Consider the following 27,441-nt stretch of genomic DNA (forward strand, 5'->3'; position numbering starts at 1 on the left):
TGATTGACTTACAAGGCTATAGCATCTTTTATCTCTTATCTTCATACAGAATACTATTTTATATAAGCTTCCAAAGTCTGAAATATAAACACACAGTGCTCAAGCTAGAAAAGTAGCATAACAAAAACACTACTTTACTATCTCAAAAACTCTACCTTACCATCTCAAAAGTAATTAGTCTCAAAATTCCATCTTCTGTCAATAATTCTTTGGAGAATATATAAGCAAAATATATTTAGACATTTTGAAAAGGGGGTATCAAAGAAAGAGGAAAAATTGCAGGGTCAGGAAGGGTTGCCACTTTTTAGTTGTGAATAAGTGGGCTGCCTTTAAACAGTCTTTCCTATGGAAGTGATTTGTTGACTTTGTTTTCAAACCATCTGAATATGCTGAAGTTCTAGCTTGTGCCCTAATTATTGCTAATATATTTACATATTCTACACTACAGGTATAGGTTAAAGTAACTGTACATTTTAAAATTTTAGTCTGATTTCACAGCAGTTTTTTTTTACAGCTTTGAGACAATGCAGTGTCTGATAGTGTTTCTAACACTAAACTAATTCATCACGTAGAAACTTTCATTCCAAAGGAGCCCACAAGTTTAGCTCGGTAAAAAGCCCTATGAATCAAGAGGATGTAGACTTGATCCCTCAGCATGGTGTATGTTCTCAGTGACAGTTTGACAGAAGACACAGTTTGTCATCACGTACCTTCTCATACTCTACTTCCTGAGTCATGAGGAAAAATGATGAGTTCGTTTATGGAGAACAAGTCTGTACTGGTACTGAAACATGATTAGGATAACTGATGGCCATTGCATGACTGAAATAGTGTTAGAAAATCATTAAATCAAGTGAAAACGAACAAACAGTGTCTAAGAAGTTCAAAACTACGGAAAAGATTATTAAGTGAAGCTTTCTGGGATTGTTAAAATTCTCAGAAAAGCTTTAATGTAGATTCTTCTAACACTTTGTACATAGTATATTTTGTAATACATCTACTTTTATCATTGTAATAGCTCAAAAATGAAGTTGCTCTAGCTAACATATTGCTTTTTCATGCCTTAATGTACAGTTACTTGTTTGTCTAACAGTTTGCTTCCAATAACATAAACAGGTTTCTGAAAGTTTTCTCGTGTTATACTGTACTCTAAGGTCAAGGCTAAAACAGCTTCCAGTCATACATGCAGATACATACAACTTTCACTGTCATCATGGTTCATATGATCAAGCAGTTATAAAGGATTTTTACTACCTCAAATTTTCCCTAGTTACTACATATCTAAAAGTACCAAAGATATTAATTTACTGGAGTCCAGTGGATGTACTGTATTGTTTCAGCTTCTGGACTTGAACAGAAAATATGGGATTTAGATATCAATATTAGTGATTTTGAAAGTTATGAAATTTCAGATTGAATTAAACTATATAAAGATATTTAGCATGGACCTATACAAGTACATGTATTTAAATCTCAGCATTATAATTGTCTAGAATTTAGAAAGTAGTTACTGAGAGTAAGAATTAGTAAGAATTAGTAAAAATCCTTTGTCAACTTATATATCTTCCCATGATCTTCTGTCTCCAATAGCACAAAATCTTGTTCGGAACATTAAAGATGGTATGTACAAAAGCCTCGTGCGTAAAGCTATCGCATGACTGTACAATGACATGGAAATGTGATAAATGTTTGTTGCCGTCGACATTGTTTAGGGAGATCTCTAGAAACATTGACAACACATGTAGACGTTGAGCTGCACTAACGTTTAATACAGGGATATGGTGTAATTGCTAAATGCTTAACATCACATTACAGTCTGTCATAGTGTACATGTCTAATGTGAAAATCATCTTTGCATGGCAGAAGGTAGTGTTGGACTGGTCTCTTTGAAAAAATTCCTTCAAATATGAGTCTGTTTGCAAAAGGAAAATTAGATTATTAGTTGCAAGTTAGCATGAAGTCATTGATGTTACATACAGTATTTGTGTAGGTACATGTGTTAAAGGGATAGAAATACATGATTTGTGTCTAGTGCTGAATGTTGTGGACGTGTCCAATTATTAAATATATTACCCCATCCTTTTTGTGTAACCTTTGAACTTGTGCTTTAAGTTCAGGGAGTACTTGCATTGGAACTGGTTTTCCTATGGTTGTCTTTGGCTTGTTTCCATTTGTGTATGTTTAAAAAATTGTTGCTTTTCAAGTGATACAACTTGTTCACCCCAGTTAGATTGGGTGCCTACTTAGATGAGTGGTCAAGGTTGTTGACTGCCAAATCATTTGCCTTCCACCTTTGTGGGTTTGAGCCCTGCTTTAGTCTTAGAGTGAAAAAGCCATCCAACTGCTCTGTAGAAGGTTGGTGGTTCTACCTTGTTGCTCACCAGTGCCTGATAAAATGTTTAATGTGGCACATTTTCCAGACAGCAGAATAGGATAGATACTTTGAAATATCTTTTGTTTTACTGACAGGTTGTTTTTTTTTTTTTTAAAGTCTTGAGTTTTCATTATATAGCTATAGCCTTTATGCTCATAATTTGACGCAAGTTAATAATACAATAGATATTATACTGCATGTTATCTAAAAACCGAAATCACCTGTACAATATTAATGTATATTACTAAAGTAGCCACTGATTTTATTTCCTACAGGGGAGGATGACGGTACATACATACTTGTATTCATTGTCAACTTTGCATCGCATATTCATTATCAGATCTGTGCATCGCTTGCAGCTTCACTGCTTTACTGTATAATGTTTCTACCTGAAAGTTTGCCTGCCTGATAAGCTGCATTACAATACGGAGAAGAAGACAAGTTCTTGATCTTTCAGTTCTTATTTCATGCAAATACCAAACAGTCATGATGTAACATTGTCAGTGTGGTCTAAAGGCAGTGTATTCATGAATGTTTATTGGGGACTTATTTCGTGATTGTATGACTCAAAATTAAACCCTGGGCAGCAAACAGATGAATATACCCAGTAACTTCATCTTTAAAGTTTGAAATCCATGATGAAAGTCTGTATGCAGTACAACTCTTTGTCAAACCACAAAATTTTAAGCCGAAAAGAAATGATCAATTTGAAGTAAGCAGAAAGTATTTTGTGAAAATCTGCCTTTTCCCGAACACTGAAAGTCTCTGAATTTGTTTTGTTTCTTGTTTTGGGTTTAATGTCGCACTGACACAATTATAAATCATTATGCCAACTTGAAAGTCTCTGTAAATATGTAAATAAAATGGTAGAGTTTCAGGTAGAAATCTAATCGTAAATTAAAATGTATGTTCTCATCATTTCTGACATCATATGCAAGTATAAATATGTTTTTGATGATCCAAGCTACTTGTAATAAGTTACAAATAAAATTAGTATTTCTGAGTTAAAGTAAAAGAAATTGTATGTCCATAGCAATCATGATAGTGAACAAAGATATTTCTCTCAGAGCACTGTAAAATCTTTGTACAATAAGTCTACTTGCATAGCTTGCAATTTAGCTACTTTTTCTTCCCAAATCTATATAATCCTAATATTAATTGACCCTGTAACATGTAATATTAAACCTATGTAACTAACAATATGTTATTATAAGTAGATTAGATGATGTAATAGAAAAAAATTATTAATATGTGAGAAAAAATGACATGGCTATGTCTGGCAAGGAAATAACTGTGACAGCGATTTGTTCCCTTTTTCCCATACTTGCTTATCATACCAGGATTAAACTGGGATGATGTCTTAATATGCATGTAAGAGCACTATTGAATCATTAGAAAAGATCCACATATTCATTAACACATGTACTGGGTGTTAGGAGTTGCAGTCATTTTATCACAATATAATGTTTTAAGAATCAAACAGAACAATGCAAAATGTTACTCTTTTAAAATCTTCTGTAGAGAGCACTGAAGTTGATTTCATTTGGTGGCTGCAACAAATGTATTAACAACTTTATAACTAAAAACGGTGGTTTATACTGGGTCGTGCATTGCTTTTTCTTGTTTTAACACATTTAAGTAAATATTTCAAAGGCTTGTAAATGCTCTTATTTTATAAAGGTAAGTCACTGGTACAGTGGGTTGACTGCGGCCTATTGTCGCACCTTTCTGACCAAATTTCTGAATCGGGTGTGTGGTAATGAGTGGCATGGCTTCAAATGATAATTTGGACGTCTTTCAAGTGCGCGAAATAATGTTTAGTATTGCTGTAATTATTTTTTATTTTGGCAGTTTATTTTACTTTTTTTAGTGGCTTTAGTTTTCAGTATGTATTCTTATTTCTGTAATTATGTAATATTATATACAAAAAAAATGAAAATGATCATTTTATCTATGTCACAGTGCCATAATAACCAACCTTTCCCCAAGATATAAAGTATCAACAGTTATAGTTGTACACACTTGCTATGTGACAGGAAAATCTGCAGAAGAAGCAAAAACTTCTGAAAGGAAATTTAATAATTGATAATTTTGTGTTTTACTGTGTTAATGTCCGTTTATTTTAAACAAATGTCTTCACATTTTCATGGATACATTTTCTGATTACTTTGTTGTTTATATAGCCGGGCGGATAAGACAGAACCCTGGCCGTATTGCAGACTACGACCCCACCACGGAGCAATATGGTGGCGGTGGAACGCCATATTCGAACAGAAACTCTGCAGGTGCTAAACAAGTGTATGACTCAAACATTGGACGAGGTAAGGGATACACGATCCGTTTTAAATATTTTACAACAGACTGATGGTATGACAATATCAAGTGTAAATATGTCATCTCAATTTCACAAGTGAGCCGTGCCATGAGAAAACCAACATAGTGGCTTTGCAACCAGCATGGGTCCAGACCAGCCTGCACATCCGCGCAGTCTGGTCAGGATCCATGCTGTTCGCTTCCAAAGCCTATTGCAATTAGAGAAACTGTTAGCGAACAGCATGGATCCTGACCAGACTGCGCGAATGCGCAGGCTGGTCTGGATCCATGCTGGTCGCAAAGCCACTATGTTGGTTTTCCCATGGCACAGCTCAAGTGCATGCATAGTTTGTTTTACATTCAGGCTTTAATCAAGGCATATTTATGAAATTATATAGGCAGTTGAAGTAAGGAGTCGAGCTTTATAATGAATGTTGACTGTAGGGAGCTTTTAGATAGCTTTGAAGAACAGTGCTTTCTGCAGTATTGTGTCCTGGTGTACAGGTATATCAGCTTCTCTCTGAGCACTTGGTACTGTCTAGATAATGTGGTTGGTAGAACAGTCATTGTTTTATGTTATGTCATAACATGTTGAAGGGAAGATTGTAGCCATAGGATAACATCAGTAATGCTAAAAACAACCAGGCCCCGTGTTCACAAAACAAGTTTCGGTCTCAGCTGAGTTTGAGTTTGAAATTTTAATACCGATTTTGCTAAAAGTTCAAGGTTAAATTCCTACTCAGTCTGACCATAAATACTGTATAGTCACATGAAAATAATTATTGACTTAAAATTTAGTTTTAAACATGCTATTTAGATATAAAAGACAATTAAAGCTTCATGATCAAACTCAGCTGAGACTGAAAATGTTTTGTGAACACGGGGCCAGATGAACCAAATTTATAAAAAGTTCAAATTAAAGAACTAAACCCCAATTGTTTCAGGAGTATGACATTTGGGACCTGCATTCATCAATAATAGTCTGAAATTTAAACTTTTAAAGTGCTGATATTTCATTTTCCTCTGTTATTAAAAAAGGGAGCACAGATTGCAATTTGACTTCGCATGAACAATTTAATTTTGCATGAAAAATTTTTCTCTACCTACAGATGGCTCAAGAAATTTCAATAGTATAGATTTTTGGCGATTTGTATACCAGTATTTGGCGTTCATAAGATTGAGTCTAAAATTCGGACTTTGATTATTGATGAATTCAGATCGTGTATAACTGAATTTATTTAATGTATAGATCATAGCCGAGCACTGGCTTATCAGGCCCAGAGGTTTTACAGTAAGTCGAGAATGTGCCTTGACAATTGTTAACCATTGTTATGGATCACATTAGGTTATTCAATGCTCTTGCAGCTCCTAAGTTTCATAAAAGTGTGCTTACCTTTCGATTTGAGAATCACAGACCATCTTGTTGGCTGGTTCTAAATTATTGGCTTCATAAACTCTTGTCGGAAAACTATCTCTTTTACAGTTCTGTTGCAGTTTTGTTGTAATATTTAAGTCAAAAACATACTAGCAAGAATTCCTATCAAAATACTGGAATTTCTGAGTGAGTAATAAAAGTCTTTTTTGGGAATTAGAATATAGAACTATAAAAAATATCTTTTTGGGAAAATCGTAAAACAGTCACTGTTCCCAGTAACAGTATATTGCAAGTGCATTGAATTGATTGGTTTGAAACTGTTGCACCAAACAGCATTTGAGTTAGTTGAACTATGCCTGCCATACCAGTGTAATGCCCAGGCCTAGAACTTATATGCCAAGTGTTTTTGCCTAGGTTTAGACACTGTTCGAGTTTGAACCCCATGACAGCTGCCTGGTCTGTTTTGCCTTAGCACAGACCTTGATTGTCTACCTGAGTTTGGTGTTCCTGTACAGTTACATGTACTTTGACTTAATTGTATCCTAGAACTTACACTTTTTGTTTGTACATATACAAAGTATTCTAATATTTTTGTTAATATAAACTCGGGTAACATACAAGTGTAAAAATACTTTAACTCATTTGACATCGTTTTAGCAAAACCATTACTTTTATCATAACTGATTTTAAACACCTTGAGATTTTGTGCATCATATTTTATAAATACTTATAAATACACAGAGTTACCAATTCTTTGAAATTACTTTAGTACAGAATAAAATCAAATGTTTCTAAAAGTCCAATTTTTTTTGATATGTAAGAACAGTCCTTGTTTTGGGCTTAACAGTTTGAACGTGGAACAGTATCTTATTCAGTGCAGCTTCCAGCAAGGATTATGTGATTTGGACAATACTGTATGATAAGATTTAATCATTAAGAATTTTTTTAATTTGAATGTGAAATCCTGGTTGACATGCTTAACATACTGCTTCCTGTAAAGAGTGTCTGACTCACAACGCAAGTCCTATAGAGTCAAGGTTACACAGTGTCACTAGGAAGAATACGCAGTAAATTTGAGCTTTAAGAGGTATGAGGTTGCTCATAGGAACAAGCTATACATAATACATGTAGTTATATAATTTATTTAAAGACAGTCATTTAATCATTCTGGACTTGTCTTAGAGATTGTATAAACAGGAAACGTATGTAAAGTTAAAATGTATGTACTTCCTTACAGTATAATCATACATTGAAATACTATCCATTAACTTTGTACACATACCACTAATGTGAACAACTTAACGGTTCGACTGTCTTGGGATAGTATTTCTTTCTTACACATAATTATGACTCAGCAATTAAACAATTGGAAGGTCAGAAATATTTAGATAATTTGCTAGTATTTATGTGATGTTATTTTGACTAATATAAAAATAAATAACATAATTTCCTGTAGACTTCTGTTTTTACTAGTACATTTGCTTGTTAGGGAACACAACGGGTTGAACTAAATTTCTTTTTTGTTTTCTTGTTCCTTCTTAATTTGGATTATCAGCAGGAAATTATGATACATAACATAAATGAGCCATGCCATGGGAAAACCAACATAGTGGCTTTGCGACCAGCATGGATCCAGACCAGCCTGCGCAGTCTGGTCAGGATCCATGCTGTTCGCTTTCAAAGCCTATTACAATTCGAGAAACGGTTAGTGAACAGCATGGATCCTGACCAGACTGCGCAGATGTGCAGGTTGGTCTGGTTCCATGCTGGTCACAAAACCACTATGTTGGTTTTTTCATGGCGCGGCTCAAATGTATGTTTTTGTTAAATGACTCTTGGACTAATATAGTTTGATACAAGATTCACTGCTAGTGAAGTATTTGTACCCTGTTAAATGTGCCTGCTTTCATTTTGAAATGTTGATGCATGAAATTGCCAAACAATTGTTGTTGTTTTCTGCATCTGCTGTTGCTTTTTCACTTAAAGAGCAAACAATATTTAGGCATGTGACATGCTTACACTTTACTCTGAAAGGGAAAAAGTTAACGCATAGCCATTAAAAAAAGTTTCTTGATCTGAAATACTATTCTGGTAACATTTACTCAGACGAGGTGCTGGAAGAATATAATGACCGTGAGCGTCGTGTGTCCAGAGGTTCCGTAAAAAGTAAGTAGGTAGCGTTTATAACCAGTGTATATTATTGCTGTAGCGTAACAGTGTGGCTACACCGGGTGCTTTCTGTGAAGTCTCGCTCTAAATTGGGAGCTTTACCTGTAACGTGTCTAGGCAGTAAAATCCAATACCTGGTACTTGCATGGTTACAAATTTCGGTGCTTCTAAGGTTACAATTAGCTACGTGTTGTCATTTAAATATTTTTTTTAAAAATCATAACCATTAAATCTCACCATTCTGGTTTGCTAGCAAGAGCTTTGAAGATTGAACACCTGTTTTACGAATTATGTATCTTTAGTATCTTGCTTTGAATGTTTTTTCTGAACATTCTGATTCCATTGACATTAAATTCTCTCACGTATTTTAATAAGAAACCCAGAAAGGCAATAACGGATAATAGTAATAGTAAAGTGTTTATTTCAAGAACACAAGCATGCAGTACAGAATACTCAACATAATTATGGTGCAACTTGTTAGTTAAAGGCTACAAAATATTTGTTATCATTAGAAAGTACAAAGACCACTTAGGGAAGAATATATTATGTAGTCTTGTCTTACAATGATACCTGTATCTAGAATGTTGTAGAAACATTATACAATACTTGGCAGTATGGTAAAGTGGTCGGGATGACCTGCCTTGTCAAAATAGCTGTTATAGTAGTAGCTTGCTAGATTGTCTGAAAAAGGCTTTTGAAGCCATTCTTCTGCATCTGTTCTGCCCTGCTAAGTCAAAATAGTGCTATACAGCCTACATTTAGTGTTTAACTGACCTGTTGTGGTTTTGCTAACTTGTTATCTTGTTCTAATTTAAGATTGCTGCTTTAGCATTAGACTGAAATAGCTTTGTGGTGTAATGGATATATATGAAACCTTTTTAATATGCTGTAGAATTATTGTTCACCATTCTACCTGGCCTGGAGTTATAAAATTGAAATTGGAGACCAGTCCTGAGATGCAGCTTGGCCATTGGTCAGTTTTAAAATTATGCTGAAAAACAACCAATCACATGCTAGAGTTTGGCGACTGGTCCTCAAATTCAGTTTCATTATCTAGGACCTTGATTTTACATCTTCAGTAGTTTTACAAGCGCATTAAGTTTATGACATTGCTTATAGTGGAACATTGTATTAAATTAACATTTTGTCAAGTTGTCGTTCCATCAGTACTAACCGTTATTCTGCATGTAGATCCTATTTACAAGACATTTTTTGTTATGATGTCAATATTTTATTACACATTGTATTGTACGTGGTTATTCTTTAAAAAGATACATTTTCACAGGTTTCTGCTCATCAGAACCTTTGGTTAAAAAAGGGTAGATTTCATGGTGGGGAAATGAGCAAATGAGCTGACCACACACAAATTTACGTCGATTCAGGTCAGAAAAGTCTTGTAACTTTTTTATTACTGCAGCTTTCGACTCGAGATAAAGAGCACCGTACCCGGCCTGGAGTATACTATTCTGCGGTAGTGTTCCGTATTGTACGTATAGCTTGGTTTTTGCTCGAAAACGCGAACAGTTGGCAAAGAAGGTATGAGCTGTACCACACTTTTGTCTAAGAAAGTGAGTTTTGACCACATTTTCGTGAAATGAGGACAGATTTGAAGCTCATTTAATATCAGTGACTAGCATAATAGTCAACCATTGCTTTATTTTGCTATTTTCAAGGATATATCTGACGATATTTTATTCACCGTTATTAAAATGAGAACATCCACACTGACGACTTTGTTGGAGAACATCCACACTCTTAATTACCATTATTGCAGTAATGCTTCCTAAAAGCTGTGTCTTAGGCAGTCAAGCTACTTTGTTCAACAACAAATGTCGTCTATACATACAATCAGCAGTTCATACCATTTACCGCAAGTCTGTAGACCAGTTAAAATAGATCTGCCAAATTATATAGCAATGGCTGAGCACATGTTAGGCTAACATTAATCTCTGTGTAAAGTGTGGCATAAGGACACGGTGTTCAGATTGATTGCATCTTAGGAAAAACATTATTTTAAGATAACAAGACAAAGTCGCATAAAAGTCCTGCACACAAAGTTTAAAAGCAAATAGAGGATTGGAATAGTTACTGTATTGTTATTTTGTTTAGAACTATATCCATCCCAAAGTGCATAAAACACGGATAGTTAGTACTTTAACTAAATATTATAACTGTTGGATATTTTAAATCTTATTTCAGCAAATGGAAGTCTCTTTCAAATATCAAATACAATCCAACCTTATACACAAAAAAAAACGGTAGAAAGGCATACAATGTATTATCATTACGTAGACTAAAGCCTGGGTTCTGCATACGGAACCGAAATTCATTTATTGAATGGCAATCCCGTGACAACAATATTATATTTCTAAAGATAAAACATGATATTAAAATTGTTCAAACATTAAATAGTTCTAAATAGTGTCTTTAAATCAGCTTGATCTCTTTAAATAAAGGCAAGGTCTATAGCCAAGTGTTAGGGCGTCCGCTTTGAGTGCGTGAGGTCGTGGATTCGATTCCCGGCTGCGTCATACTAAAGCCGTGAAAAATGGTACCAGTAGCTCCCTTGCTTGGCGTTCAGCATTAAAAGGGAAACTGGCCTCTTCTCTCATACCCCCGTGGCGATTGATCCCATCAGGAATGAGGGGTTGAGAGTGATGAATATAAGTTATAGAACTTCCTTCAAAATCGACCTAAAATGAATTCTGCATAAACTGAAATAAAGGCAAACATAAAAACACGGTTTTATACATTTGATTTAATCACATGTAAGACCGTAGCTTATATTTTTGACTGAGAAGATTCATTAAAAAGTTCATTGGGGACAATTTACTTTTGAAAAGATGATTTCCTATAGGCACATATTACAAAAAGTTACTTAAGGTCAAAACATTTTGTTCAGCAGAAAAAGCACGTGACACTATCAATTTACATTTGCCAAAAGTTGCAAGTTTATTCTATAATTTGGAAAAATCGGGAGTTTAATCAAATTTCAAATCAGTGAAGAAAACAAAAATGGATCCGAACTACCTTAAGCATCATACGGGAAAGATTTTCATGTAACACCTTAAACTTTCATCAGTATTTATACACCTTTCCATACTCTCTCCGCTGTGACTGTCTTAAGTGTTCCCGCAGAGCAGGTTTTCCGGCTGAAGCTTAGCCCCTAATATCGCACTTCAATCAAATGCTGATTTATTAAAATGAATTGCCCATAATTTGAAATGTTCTGCAATACCATTGGACAAAATAATTTCAATCACTAAATACTGTTACGACTGTTTTAATAATTTACTAGTTGCGGACACCTATTCACGTTAGCAGATCTTAATAATTTCAAACTGTTTTATAGAGCTTGAGCCGTATTGTTCGTTAATAATAGTTCAGCCAGGAAAATTGTAAGGGTGTTTAAGTATAAGTTTGTGGTTTGGTAAAAGAAATTTACATAGACTTTGTTATCTCGCATATGTAATTGGTGCTAAAATAATTTAAATGGGATGAGAAGTTTTATTTTTCTAATTATTGGCTAACCTGTTTAATGTTTAAAATTATTTTTTGTTTACAAATTTAAGCTCTGCGTACAGTATATGTGACTTACCGGGTTAATAAACGAATGAAAGTAAATCTTGATTTACCAAAATTAATTTCCCCATAATTCCAAAAATACTGCAATGACATTGGAGAAAAGTAATTTCAACACTAAAAAGGTGGAAAAAAGATTTATGTTTTCTTTTCCATTTTTATATTTTATATTATAATTATTATATATAACACGATCTTATTCATGTAGAATCTACTCTACTATAAATATTTATATAGATCAAATGCCCTACGGATTGCAACAATATTTTCATATTGACATTATTAAATTTGCAGTATGTCATAAAAAAAAAACAATTACTGCCATCTGAAACAAAATAACGAATGACGCGCAGATTGAATGCAGTGAAACTTATCACTTTTACTTTACTTTTTCACATGTCAGATTTTAAAACAAAAACGGTTTTGTCTTGATTTTTCTAAATAGTGCATGATAATAGTGTGGATGTTCTCCAACAAAGTCGTCAGTGTGGATGTTCTCATTTTAATAACGTTGTTTGTTTTGAATAAAATATCGTCAGATATCCTTGAAAATAGCAAAATAAAACAATGATTGACTATTATGCTAGTCACTGATATTAAATGAGCTTCAAATTGTCCTCATTTAACGAAAATGCGGTCAAAACTCACTTTCTTAGACAAAAGTGTGGTACAGCTCATACCTTCTTTGCCAACTGTTCGCGTTTTCGAGCAAAAACCAAGCTATACGTACAATATGGAACACTACCGCAGAATAGCATACTCCAGGCCGGGTACGGTGCTCTTTATCTCGAGTCGAAAGCTGCAGTAATAAAAAAGTTACAAGACTTTTCTGACCTGAATCGACGTAAATTTGTGTGTGGTCAGCTCATTTGCGCTGGGTTTTGATGACGTTGCATTCTTGGTTTCCCCACCGTGGATTTGTCAATTGTCTTAACATCACTGAAAAACACCATTTCTTTGGATTGTTCATCAAGTTACTATATTTTGACTAGAATATTTTCAAAAGAAAGAGTATTGTTCAAGTATTGCGTTACAGTATTACTGCATGGGCTGATCAGAACACTCTCAATTTTAGTCAAATTTGTCAGAAACAAAAAGGGTAACATCACATGTTTGACAGATTATATAATAGCTTTAGAAAAGCAGTTTGGGGAACTAAAGCATATATTTACCCATGAAAAACCTACATTTTGAATTTGAACTTGAAGTCATTTACTCAGTATTTGCATGTTGATATTAAGACACTGCAGCTTGCATGTCGTTAGTCCACATGCCTGTGTTATGTTGCCCTGGTATATTTTCCCTGGTTGCTTTGATTGTGTTAAATGCTACAGGAATGGATGCTGTATTGCTCTGGGTAGCCTTACATGATTGCATGTACCTGGTCCAAAGAGTTTCCATATGTTACAGTTGAGAGGTAGTGAGCACAGATGACAAATCTGTTCGAATTAAAAATTCCAAGTTTCGTGATAACTTTATAGAAGAGGTTTTAAGAATGCTTCACTGGTTGATCATGCAACATATATTGATTTGAATTAAGTTCAAGGTCATATTGTTTTAAGGTCACATTGTTTCAGTCTGTGCTGTCTGGTGAATTCAGAGATGGGACTGGTTTAATACTTGTCAGAAGAGTTCAGTTTAGTGAAATGACTTCTCTCACTTTCACTTGTGATGAATCTCACAGATACCATCTCAGTGACTTTGTAAATTCTTATGTTGAATATGAAAGAGGTCACGGTGAAATTTAGATGATATGCTGCAGAATGATTTTGAAGGACTAGGCTAATTAATATTAATGTCCCTGTTCGAGAGGAGGGGCATATTGTTCTGCTCATTGTTTGATTGGTTGGTCAGTAGACAATTCGGTTTCCTGTCAATAACTAGAAATGCTTTTAGACATACAACGGTCAAACTTTGTAGAACAGTTGTATGTTGGCAGTAGGTGATGACCCCTGTTATTTGTGGGGTTAATTGGTCAAAGGTCAAGGTCACAATGACCTTGAGTCTGAAATAGGTTTCTGCTCAGTAACTAAAGAATGCTTTTGTCTGTAATAGTCAGTGTCATAGGATGAATCCCTGTGGTATGTTTTGGGGGTCAGTGTATCAAAGGTAAAGGTCATAGTGACTTCAAAAATGAAAATTGTTTCCCCTCGCTAACTAGAGAAAGTCAGCAAACTTCCTAGGATGGTTGCCTGTGGTCAGTAGATTACCCCTTTAATTTTAGTTTCCACTCATTATGAAAATAACGCTTTTGCATGCAGTTCTTACACTTCATATGATGACTATTTTGCTGGGGATGAATAGGTCAAAGGTCAAGGTCAAAGTGACCTGACAACTTAGAATGGTTTTGCTCAGTAACGGAAGATGCTTCAAACTTTATTGGATGATTCCCTGTGGTCAGTAGTCTAGATGACTTCATTTTTTTAGGGGATGGGGGTGGGGGTCAGTAGGTCAGAAGTAGAATACATTAAACTACAGTCCACAAACTACAATGGATGATTGCCTATGGTCAGTAGATGATTTCTGGTATGTTGGGGTCAAAAGTCAAGGTAATAGTGATAGCCAGACTGAAGATTCGACTGGCCTACATTAGGGACATATGTGTTTTACAAATTATAGCTCTTGTCGTTTTTAACGTGCTAATTGCAGTATTGCAGTAGACAGCATGCTAGCTTTGTATTATACCTTCTACTGTACATTACTACAAACAGTTTTATGCACTATTAGTTATAACAGTTTTCATTGTACTTATGTTTTAGCTCACCTGATCACAAAGTGCTCAGGGTGAGCTATTGTGATCGCTCACCGTCCGTCACCTGTCTGTCCACACTTTCCTTTAAACAACATCTCCTCCTAAACCACTAGGCCAATTTTGATAAAAACTTCACAGGGATGTTCCTCTGATGGTCTTGTTTAAAAAAAATTCAAAGAATTGAATTCTATACAGAACTCTGGTTGCCATGGCAACCAAAAGGATAAACTTTAAAAATCTTCTTGTCCAAATCCACAGGGCCTAGGGCTTAGAATTTTGGTATGTAGCATCATCTAGTGGTCCTCTACCATGCTTATTCAAAGTATCCCCCTAGGCTCAAATATGGTCCCACCCTGGTTTACATAGACTTATATAGGGAAAACTTTGAAAATCTTCTTGTCCAAAACCACAGGTCTTAGGGCTTTGATATTTTGGTATGTAGCATTATCTAGTGGTCTTCTACCAAGATTTTTCAAATTATCCCCTAGGGTCAAATATGGCCCCGCCCTGGAGGTCACATGGTTTATAAAGACTTATATAGGGAAAACTATTGCCGATCAATAATTTGAGACCCACTTGACTCAGAATTTTAAAACATCATTGGACATACAGAGTAGATGATCGCTATTGATTTCAGGGTCACTCAGTCAAAGGTTATGGTCATAGGGACCTGAAAATGGAAATCCATTTCCAGTCAGTAACTTGAGAACCATTTGACCTAGAACCTTCAAACTTCATAGGGTGATTGGACTTACAGAGTAGATGACCCCTATTGTTTTTGGAATCACTCGTTCAAAGGTCAAGGTCACAGGGGCCATCTGTCCGTCACACTTCATTTTCAATAAATAACTGGAGAACCATTTTACCTAGAACCTTCAAACTTCATTGGATGATAGGGCTTACAGAGTAGATAACCCCGATTATTTTTGGGTCACTCGATCAAAGGTTCAGGTCACAGGGGCCAGAACACGGAAAAAAGTTTCTAATCCATTACTTGAGAACCAATAGGCCCAGAATATTGAAACTTCATTAATTGGACATGCCGAGTAGATGATCCCTGTTGCAGCCAACCATCAGTGTCTCTTTTGATTTTGGCTCCTGTCTCCTACTGACTTCTTGCCTGTTACTACTATGCATTGGGGGAGACATGCGCTTTTCTACAAAAGGGTCTTCTAGTTGGTATGTAGCATTGTGTACTAGTCATTTACCAAGAATGTTCAAATTACGCCCCCACCCCGGCCTAGTGGGTCACATAGCTTAAGCAAGCAACTGAACTCGGTGAGAGATATAGGGCCATCATGGCCCTCTTGTTTGAAGTTTTACCAGACCATTTGTAGTCAAGTAACACCAGTTTTTATGCATATTAAACACATTCAAGGCATTGTGATACTGTTTTTCGAGTTATATCATCCAGTGTGACCCTGAATGAGTTTGAAGCATGATACTACTGCTTTAATATGTTTTAATTATAAAATGACAAGGACACAGTTTTTGTGCATAGTTTGCACTGTATTCAATGCTTGGTGTTTGTTTAAGGAGCACCAAATTTTGTACATAGATTGCACTGTGTGTGAAGCATGGTGCCTACGTTTATATAGTTATAACAAAGAGTGAATGAAGCATGGTGATTGACGTGTTATACATTCTATAGATCGTGTTCAGAGGTTTTCCTCGTCTGGCGATGAGGATCAGGCACGACGTGAGTATAGCATTGCTGCTTTATCTACTAATATATCACCGTCTGGGATGTGTGCTGTGGGAATTCTGTATGGAAGGAAAGTTTAGATCACCCAGTGTTTTTGTGTAACATATGAATTATGACTTGCCAGGTTGTACAAGATTTCATATGATATTGCGCATGTTCACTTGAATAATAAAAAACTGTTCAAAAAGCTAATTTTGCAAAGTTCCTAACCTTGCCATTAAGGGAGTATGATTTTAATATTAATAAAAAACTGTACATAAATTACAGTATTGCACTGATGCTAAAAATAGCTGGTCAATCTGGAGAACAGTTAATGGACACTGCTTCAGAAAAATAAAATTGACTAAATTAATATTGACTGAAGAACATTATGAGCTTATAGGAGTAGGAAATTACATGTATTCTCCATTTATACAGTAGTCGGTGATCTAAATTTTCCTTTAAATTGTTAGTTGCAGAAATGCTTGTTTCTGGTTTTTGTTTGTAGAGAAAATGCTGAACTTGCATATTTAGAAAGTGTTTTGTTTCTAGTAGCAAAGATACCTGTAGATGTTTTTTTCTTTAATACTTTCTTATTCATTTGTTGCACTGTAAACAGATACATTATCTGCTTTCAGTTCCTTCTTTTTTATGTTTTCGTTAATCAGTTGTCTTACGATTCACAGAACACAAATATTTCAGATTATCTCCAGTTCTTTGTCACTTTAAGTTCAGTTCTCTACAAAAGTTTTATGAGAAATAAAATGAACAGCATGGTATGCTGGAAGCTCTCTATCCAAAAGATCCAAAGTAAAAGTCAAGTTTTGCAGAGGTTCTGAATTAGATTTTTATGTCTCCCTCAGGAGACATATTGTTTTTGCCCTGTCTGTCCGTCCGTCCGTCCGTACGTCACACTTCATTTCCGAGCAATAACTGGAGAACCATTTGACCTAGAACCTTCAAACTTAATAGGATTGTAGGGCTGCTGGAGTAGACGACCCCTATTGTTTTTGGGGTCACTCCGTCAAAGGTCAAGGTCACAGGGGCCTGAACATTGAAAACCATTTCCGATCAATAACTAGAGAACCACTTGACCCAGAATGTTGAAACTTCATAGGATGATTGGTCATGAAGAGTAGATGACCCCTATTGATTTTGGGGTCACTCCGTCAAAGGTCAAGGTCAAAGGGGCCTGAACATTGAAAACCATTTCCGATCAATAACTAGAGAACCACTTGACCAAGAATGTTGAAACTTCATAGGATGATTGATCATGAAGAGTAGATGACCCCTATTGATTTTGGGGTCACTCTGTCAAAGGTCAAGGTCACAGGGGCCTGAACATTGAAAACCATTTACAATCAATAACTAGAGAACCACTTGACCCAGAATGTTGAAACTTCATAGGATGATTGGTCATAAAGAGTAATTGACCCCTATTGATTTTGGGGTCACTCCATCAAAGGTCAAGGTCACAGGGGCTTGAACATGGAAAACCATTTCCGATCAATAACAAGAGAACCACTTGACCCAGAATGTTGAAACTTCATAGGATGATTGTACATGCAGAGTAGATGACCCCTATCAATTTTGGGGTCACTCCATTAAAGGTCAAGGTCACAGGGGCCTGAACATTGAAAACCATTTCTGGTCAATAACCACTTGACCCAGAATGTTGAAACTTAATAGGATGATTGGTCATGCAGAGTAGAGGACCCCTAACGATTTTGGGGTCACTCTGTGAAAGGTCAAGGTCACAGGGGCCCTAACATTGAAAACCATTTCCGGTCAGTAACTTGAGAACCACTTGACCCAGAATGATGAAACTTCATAGGATGATTGGTCATGCAGAGTAGATGACCCCTAACGATTTTAGGGTCACTCTGTTAAAGGTCAAGGCCACAGGGGCCTGAACATGGAAAACCATTTCCAGTCAATAACTTGAGAACCTCTCGACCCAGAATGTTGAAACTTCATAGGATGATTGTTCATGCAGAGTAAATGACCCCTAATGTTTTTGGGGCCACTCCGTTAAAGGTCAAGGTCACAGGGGCCTGAACATTGATAACCAGTTCTGATCAGTAACTTGAGAACCACTTGACCCAGAATGTTGAAACTTCATAGGATGATTGAACATGCAGAGTAGATGACCCCTATTGATTTTGGGATCAGTCTGTTAAAGGTCAAGGTCACAGTGGCCTGTTCATGTAAAATCATTTTTTGGAAGTAACTTGAGAACCACTTGACCTACAATGTTGAAACTTAATAGGATGACTGGACATGCAGAGTAGTTGACCCCTATTTATTTTGAGGTCACTTGATCAAAGGTCAAGGTCACAGGAGCCTGAACAGTGACTTGAGAACCACTAGGCCAAGAGTGTTGAAATTTAGCGGGATGACTGGACATGCCAAGTAGATGATCCCTATTGCAGCCAACCATCAGTGTCTCTTTGATTTTTGCTCCTGACCCCTATTGACTTCTTGCCTATAGGACTTTGCATTGGGGGAGACATGCGCTTTTTTACAAAAGCATTTTCTAGTTTTTTATTTTTTTGTCAAAATAATATATTCTAGACCAGTAAGGTTTTCTGCTTTCCAGTTAACAGAGATTCCGCCTTATTATGAAATGTTAACTGCTTACCAGTTTAAAAGGAAAATTTTTCCAAAATTGCCCTAACTCCCCGAAGAGATTATTTCCCCTTGTGCTACATTAATCAGTACTGATACAAATACCATGGTTAATTTGAGAATTTTGCTGATCTATTTGTGACTTAGAAAGATCGGTGTTCCCCTTTATCATTTTCTTATTTGTTTTTTTTTTTATTTTTCATTGTATAACCCACAGTAGTCTTTAATCCGTTAGTGTCGCACAGTTTCAGTAACCCAAATCTAATAACAAATGATAAAAAAAAAGACTTTATCAAGTCCTGATGGCAGAGATCTCTTTACTTTAAGGGGAGACCACTGTGCAGGAGATAGAAAATTGCATTCTGGCTGGTTATGTAACTTGGTATGCATCTCTACATAAGAAGTGTAAAACATACTTTTTATTAGTAAATGAAAGTTAGGTGATAATGTTTGTTGTGTTGGTATTGAATATTGCATGAGAATGGTTGCTGTTTTACCAGAGCATGTATTTCATTTGATGCGAGTCGCTGTCTACGTTTGAGCATTTGTGAAGATTTATTTTGTCTATATGTTTGTGTTAGTTACATGTAGCCAGGTAGAACTGTAATGCTAACTAGTTTCTGACTTTCCATACACTTCAGATTTTGGAGTTTTCTCTCAAGGAGTCATTTTATTCTTTGCTTCTTAAATTACATGTTGCTTTAACATTTTCAGCTTTTCAGCTTTTTAAATTCAGTTACTTCAGTTTTGACCTAGACTTACATTAAATGGCTGTACATTGTATTAAGTTATATGTTTACTTTGACAACTGTGAAATAGTCTGCAAGGGACATGCACTTGCTGTAAAAGTTGGTTGATATAGGAAAGAGTAGGTTTGTCAAGGCTCTTTTTTTTTCTTCTGTACACAAGTGGTGTTACTAGAATACAAGGCATATAAATGACAGTATTTAAAGATTTTGTTCCCCTAATAATATACAAGTAATACTATAGTGTCATTATTCTAGTTTTGCATTTTCAGCATACAAACATACATACATGTATATCATTTTACAAAGTGAAAATGGTGGACCCTAAATTTTTTTTTGTCTGTTTTGGACTGAACTATTCAAGTCTTCAGTAAAGAGCAGTAGTTTATTTAGTAAAAATTACTGAGCCCATTCGGTTCTACACAAATATAGAGTTTGATCCTTTTGGTCGGAATATTCCTCATGACGATTTTGACAGAAGACTGTATTCCTGAAATCATTCATTCTCCACCTTATATAAGTTTTCACTGGCTACTAATAGTGAAATTCTGATTTAGAGTCCAGGATGCTAACTATCATTATTTTTTATTGATTTTACATAGTGTAAAATATCATTCAATAAAGAAATTCCACCATTTTCACTTAACAAAATCAACATTCTTATATTAATAGAATACTATTTATACACAGTTATATTGTAATCACTGTTTGTAACTTAGTTAAAACTCACTTTCATAATAAATGACTATTTTACCACTTTGCTTGAATTAACAAAACACCATTTCAGTAATTTAGCGAATTCAGACAGTAAAGTACTCAATATATATACACTAATCAGTAGCTTTGTATACAGTTTATATCAGCCAGTATTTGAAGTCACTGCAAATAAGTTCAAGAAAACACACTTTAAATATTTGAAATCACTTCAAGTGATCCTCTAGCTTCTTAGGAGGGAACTTGCCAGATATTGGCAGATACTTTGTAAACATTAGTGTTTACTGATTTATAACGAACTTTTTACCATGATTTATAACTAAATATATACATTCACATATTGTGTACATTTTAATTAAAGATACCCATTCACATCATTAGTATGAGTATATATGTTTACATTAATATTTTTGGCATTATTATGTATTACACAACTCATATATATATGGCATTATAATTAAACATAATAGTCTTGTATGTTTTTGACATTGCTACTTAATTATGATACATATGTAATATTACCCTTATACATTAAGCTGCACATATTTTAAACAAGAACAAAATGATGTTGTCTTGTCTGCAACATTGCATAGCATCTGGCGGAAGTAACTGTTAGCTGCAGAAGAGTTACGATAGAAACTAGCAGGCACACAGCATCTTCTGATTATTTTTTAATTAAATTTTAAATAGCATGATTAATTTGTGATATTTGCAGTGGAGCAGCCACAGTCTCGTAAAGTTGGCTCAATTAGCGACTATGATCCGTTGAACGAGAAGTACGGCTCCATAGCAGGACAACATACAGATCCCCGAAGAGGTATCACAAGACATCCATTTAGTTCTGCATCAGAACCCCACATGATATGATCAGTAGGACTGTCTTTGTTAGAAACAGTATTGATATATCAACGACTGTCTTCATAAAAAACAGCGTTGATGTATCACGGTAACCTGTGAGTCTTTGTTAGAAACCACCTATACCATATAGTGATTGCCTTAGGTCAGTATCACGACTGAATGTCAAATGCTTCAGCCAGGACCATATCTCCTAAAGCCTTAAAGATTTTTTAGCTCACCTGAGCATGAGGTGCTCTTGGCGAGCTTTAAGGATCATTGGATGTCCGTCATTTGTTTTTGTTGTCCACAGATTCTGTAAACAACATGTCCTAACCAAACTGCATAGGAGTATTCCTTATTATTACTATACCAGATTTATATAGTGCCCCTTTTCATGATAAACATGTTCAAAGGCTTTACATATAGCAAACGCAGCCACACACGGCGCAAAATTCATCCTCTACTAGTACAGACACAGAGCGATCTGACCAGAGGGACAGAGTAAGATAAAGCCCCCAGAACAGACAGAGAGAAATCCTTTTCAGATACAGGCCTGTCTGGCTAACTTAGCCTAGCTCTTTGTGAATAAATAGTCTGGTTCTTTAACGTGCCTTGTGTATAGCACCGATACACGCGGAGCCGTCTTTCCTGGGAAGAACCAGTACAGGCCTCTTAGTTAGGGGGGAGACACTCAAGAGCATCTTACAAATTTCCAGTGCCTGGAGCGGGATACGAACCCCCGACCTCTGGATTGACAGTCAAGCGTGTTACCACTAGACCACCAGCTCACCTTGGTTGATAACCTTTCAGATTCCTTCACATCTAGGTTGTCCATGGTGAATTTTGGTTGCCATGGCAATGGAAAGGAAAAACTTCAAAAATCTTCTTTTCAAAAACCGCTGGCCAGATTTTGAAATATTTTTTACAGCAGTGTTCTTTGATGACCCTGTACCAATTTCTTTCAGATCATTCTGTTTCCTTAAAAAAAAAACATGGCAGCCAGAGTGCATGGCTATTTTTCACTATAACAGTCTTCTTGTTCGATTTCAGAATCATAACTTAGGTGAGCAATCTAGGACCATTATGGCCCAGTTGTTATGAAACTTGTCGAATGATCCAGTCATCGCAACCAAACTATTGCAAAATCCATGTTTCAATTTGACTGACTCAAGGTCAAGACAATTAACTGAACATGAGTGACTCAAGCCTTGGTTCCATCCATGTCTTCTGAATGGCTTGAAGGATGTTTATGAAGCTATGTGTTGAATACATTTACCATTCATTAAGACAACATGCAGTACCCATGTTCCAGTTGCGCCAGCTCAAAATCATGATCCCCAGCTGAATGGCAAATATTACAGCATGCTTCCTGGATACAAAATTTACTTGAATTTGGTACTAAGTAGTGCTAAAATATATGAGCCGTGCCATGGGAAAACCAACATAGTGGCTTTGCGACCAGCATGGATCCAGACCAGCCTGCGCATCCGCGCAGTCTGGTCAGGATCCATGCTGTTCGCTAACAGTTTCTCCAATTCCAATAGGCTTTAAAAGCGAACAGCATGGAGCCTGACCAGACTGCGCAGATGCGCAGGCTGGTCTGGATCCATGCTGGTCGCACACCCACTATGTTGGTTTTCTCATGGCACGGCTCATATATAATTTAGATAAAAAATAATTTCCTTCCAACAACACCCATATCCTTTATTGAATTAAACAGACCATAACCTATAAAGTACATGCTGCTACAGCTGACGCTGCAAACACACACTGACACATACTAAAATATTAATCATCCAAGTGCAGTATTCAGATAATGATTTAATAGGTAATTATTGTTACCTACGCCAATATCAGTTTAATAACTAAGGTGAGATCAGTCACAAGTTCACAAAAGTTTTTAACAACAGTGCAATGCTGTAGTACATCAACTTATCAAAAAGGATGGTAGATTCGGTTTTAGATAATCTTAACAAATTAAGAACACTCAAACACATGGAATGTTTAACTATACATATATATTCTTGAAAACTTGGTTCATCTGACATTAGTCATGATCTTGTACCAAGTAATTTCGGTAAAGATAGGTTTTATGTGTCTTCAAACAAAACGGTATGTTTTGTACTTACATGTTACATGTTATTCTGTTTGCCATTGCTCTTGCACTCGCTCTCAGCACTTTTGATGGGTTTCACCTCTGCAATACTTCATTCCTTAAAATCATGCATGGAATGTATCTTTTCTAAAGCTTGGTGACATTGAACTGGCATGAACTCACATATTGAGCGCGTTTGTTTGTTTGTTCGTTTGTTTTTTTGTTTGTTTCAGGTTTATTGCCATTTTTCAACAGTTTTTCAGTTAAGTAAGGATGGTTGTTGAAATTATCCAGTGTTTCTGAATTCTGTAACATTACTAACTTGTTTTCAGCAAGTGACTTCCAACTCTTCCACATAATATTATATCAGAGAACAATTAAATTCAGACACAATATTTATGTCTCCCCCAGGAGACATATTGTTTTTGCCCTGTCCGTCCGTCCGTCTGTACGTCACACTTCATTTCCGAGCAATAACTGGAGAACTATTTGACCTAGAAGCTTCAAACTTCATAGGGTTGTAGGGCTGCTGGAGTAGACGACCCCTATTGTTTTTGGGGTCACTCCGTCAAAGGTCAAGGTCACAGGGGCCCGAACATTGAAAACCATTTCCGATCAATAACTAGAGAACCACTTGACCCAGAATGTTGAAACTTCATAGGATGATTGGTCATAAAGAGTAGATGACCCCTATTGATTTTGGGGTCACTCCATCAAAGGTCAAGGTCACAGGGGCCTGAACATGGAAAATCATTTCCGATCAATAACTAGAGAACCACTTGACCCAGAATGTTGAAACTTCATAGGATGACTGTACATGCAAAGTAGATGACCCCTATCGACTTTGGGGTCACTCCGTCAAAGGTCAAGGTCACAGGGGCCCGAACATTGAAAACCATTTCCGATCAATAACTAGAGAACCACTTGACCCAGAATGTTGAAACTTCATAGGATGATTGGTCATAAAGAGTAGATGACCCCTATTGATTTTGGGGTCACTCCATCAAAGGTCAAGGTCACAGTGGCCTGAACATGGAAAACCATTTCCGATCAATAACTAGAGAACCACTTGACCCGAAACGTTGAAACTTCATAGGATGATTGTACATGCAAAGTAGATGACCCCTATTGATTTTGGGGTCACTTGATCAAAGGTCAAGGTCACAGAAGCCTGAACATTGAAAACCATTTCCGATCAATAACTAGAGAAGCACTTGACCCAGAATGTTGAAACTTCATAGGATGATTGGTCATAAAGAGTAGATGACCCCTATTGATTTTGGGGTCACTCCATTTCCGATCAATAACTTGATAACCACTTGACCCAGAATGTTGAAACTTCATAGGATGATTGGTCATGCAGAGTAGATGACCCCTAACGATTTTGGGATCACTCTGTGAAAGGTCAAGGTCACAGGGGCCTGAACATTGAAAACCATTTCCGGTCAGTAACTTGAGAACCACTTGACCCAGAATGATGAAACTTCATAGGATGATTGGTCAGGCAGAGTAGATGACCCCTAACGATTTTAGGATCACCCTGTGAAAGGTCAAGGTCACAGGGACCTGAACATGGAAAACCATTTCCAATCAATAACTTGAGAACCTCTCGACCCAGAATGTTGAAACTTCATAGGATGATTGTTCATGCAGAGTAAATGACCCCTATTGTTTTAGGGGTCACTCCGTTAAAGGTCAAGGTCACAGGGGCCTGAACATTGATAACCAGTTCCGATCAATAACTTGAGAACCACTTGACCCAGAATGTTGAAACTTCATAGGATGATTGAACATGCAGAGTAGATGACCCCTATTGATTTTGGGGTCAGTCTATTAAAGGTCAAGGTCACAGTGGCCTGTTCATGTAAAATCATTTTTTGGAAATAACTTGAGAACCACTTGACCTACAATGTTGAAACTTAATAGGATGATTGGACATGCAGAGTAGATGACCCCTATTTATTTTGAGGTAACTTGATTAAAGGTCAAGGTCACAGAAGCCTCAACAGTGACTTGAGAACCACTAGGCCAAGAGTGTTGAAATTTAGCCGGATGATTGGACATGCCAAATAGATGATCCCTATTGCAGCCAACCATCAGTGTCTCTTTGACTTTCGCTCCTGACCCCTATTGACTTCTTGCCTATAGGACTTTGCATTGGGGGAGACATGCGCTTTTTTACAAAAGCATTTTCTAGTTTCTATTAAATAGTTGCAGAGAACATTCTTGCCCGTTTCGCCTGGGGATAATTCCTCGACCTGTAGATCTGCACTCCCCAAAAATTGAACTGTGCGAGTGGGTGAACTGATATATTGAGGGACGTGATAAACTAATATTAATCCTTGAACAAAAAATTGTTAAGCATTCAGTTTCTTAGAAGCTTCTTAGTAAGTCTGATGTAGGTTACATTGTCATCTGTATGGCATGCCTGAAATAATGCCTCTAGAGGCAACTGGGATCTTCCTCCATCATTTAAATTGGAAAGCTGCCATATGAACAGAATGATCTTGTTTTGAATTAAAACCCAATTAAACAAATATGTGTGTTTACAGCCCAGCCAGTGCAACAGCCAGCGCAGCAGTATCAGCCCCCACCTCAGCAGTATCAGCCCCCACCTCAACCACAATATCAGCCCCCAGCAGAACCTCAACAGCCTAGAGATGAACATGCTGGCAAAGGGGTAAGTTTAACTGTTGTCTTTATCAAGGAGGAATGTCTTGTTTTGTGGAGAAAGCCAAGGTGAGAAGAAACATGTGCCATGAGCCTACTCCTGTTAAATTGAATAATTTAGATTTATTGGAATTTTTTGTATTGACCTGCTGATGATTTTCTGCAAGAAAGGGAGCAGTCTAGAATTAGGTAATAAAATTGCTGTTTTGATTACCTCCCTTGCATTGGCAGTGTAATTAAGAGCAGTTTTAATGTTTGGTATCTCTCATTGTTGACAAATTCAGTTCTTCCCAAAGGTCACAACAAATAAGTAAGTTGTTGTAAAATTGGTCTGGATTCTAGTTTCTGTTGATTGTTTTGAAAGCAAATTGTCAAAATGTTTTTTGCAATTTTTTTTTTCATTCAAAAATTGATAAGACGTGGGTGTTATGGAAGTTGTAAGTAGTACAAACTTATTGACATGACTTTTGATTCATATTCTGATAAATTGCCAAAATTATTCTATAGAAGGGAATAACTATTGTTGTATCATGGTTTACCTGCAGTGTCATTATAACTGTTAACTTCTATCTGTTATATTCTTCAACTGAGGAAGAGGCGTGGCTATAAGCCGTACTCTAAATACTGTAGGGAAATATTGAACTTTCTGAAACCGTTCTCTATTTCAGTTAGTGTACACTTGTCACGTGACAGTGCCAATGCTTAAAATGGAATCAAAATTAGTAGCCAAATGCGTTGGTCATATTGGTGGACATTGATACAAAAACTGAAAGCGTAGGGCCACTGGAATAATGAGGTTATTCTCGTGAACCCCTACTCTTTCTGTTACTTATGCTTTTGAAATAATGAAGAAAATAAGTTTCTTCTTGCTTTTAAAATGCCTGTGAAATTGGACATAGCATGCCATAGCCTGTGGCAACAGGTCTGCATCCACTGCAGTTGTCTGCCCTCTAACTTGAATTGTTCTTATCAATGTTCACCAACGTTGGATGCAGTGCTTATGGGTATAATGTCTCGGCCATGTTCAGTAACCAGATGGATTTTCCAGAGGCTTCTAAGTTATTGCATAGTGAATTACTAAAAACTGAGAAAAATTGACAGTGCCTAACTTAAGTAATTCATATCCAATGGGAGCCAGACTTGCTCACAATGTTTATTAGTGCAATATCTGGGCAAAGTTTGAAAACCAGCTCGATCTTCCGAGTCTCTCTAGAGTTATGCCCCTTAAATTAGATGGAAAACGTCTGATGTTAAACTTGGCATTTGTTAGCCATCCAGTATTCACCAGACAGGATCACAGTGCTTATAGCCATAATATCTCGGCCAAGTTTGATAACCACCCAGATTGTTTTAAGAGGCTGTGGAGTTATGGCCAGTGAATTACTAAAAATTGTCAATGTCCCCTCTATAATTTGAGTAGTACTTATCCGATATTCACTAAACTTGGCCATAGTGTTCATGAGCATAATATCTTGAACAATATCTTGAACAATTTGATTACC

The 27,441-nt window shown here is 36.3% G+C and overlaps 1 protein-coding gene across 14 annotated transcripts in view; it reads left to right on the forward strand.

Moving 5' to 3' along the window:
- Nucleotides 1-27,441, forward strand: part of LOC123561495 (LIM and SH3 domain protein 1-like) — a 49,678-nt gene that overhangs the window by 17,537 nt on the left and 4,700 nt on the right. For 2 of the 14 annotated variants that reach the window (XM_045353905.2, XM_045353916.2), the window contains 6 exons: nucleotides 2,650-2,661; nucleotides 4,558-4,695; nucleotides 8,169-8,228; nucleotides 16,217-16,264; nucleotides 21,053-21,154; nucleotides 25,822-25,949. In XM_045353905.2, coding sequence (XP_045209840.1) covers nucleotides 2,650-2,661; nucleotides 4,558-4,695; nucleotides 8,169-8,228; nucleotides 16,217-16,264; nucleotides 21,053-21,154; nucleotides 25,822-25,949 — 488 coding nt within the window. Of the gene's footprint in view, nucleotides 1-1,590; nucleotides 1,621-2,649; nucleotides 2,662-4,557; nucleotides 4,696-5,936; nucleotides 5,979-8,168; nucleotides 8,229-16,216; nucleotides 16,265-21,052; nucleotides 21,155-25,821; nucleotides 25,950-27,441 lie in introns of all 14 variants that reach the window. The other 12 variants (XM_045353906.2, XM_045353913.2, XM_045353907.2 and 9 more) reach the window with 11 other exon arrangements.

This window comes from Mercenaria mercenaria, chromosome 10 (genome assembly GCF_021730395.1).
Source record: "Mercenaria mercenaria strain notata chromosome 10, MADL_Memer_1, whole genome shotgun sequence".
In the NCBI taxonomy this organism is placed as follows: Eukaryota; Metazoa; Mollusca; class Bivalvia; order Venerida; family Veneridae; genus Mercenaria; species Mercenaria mercenaria.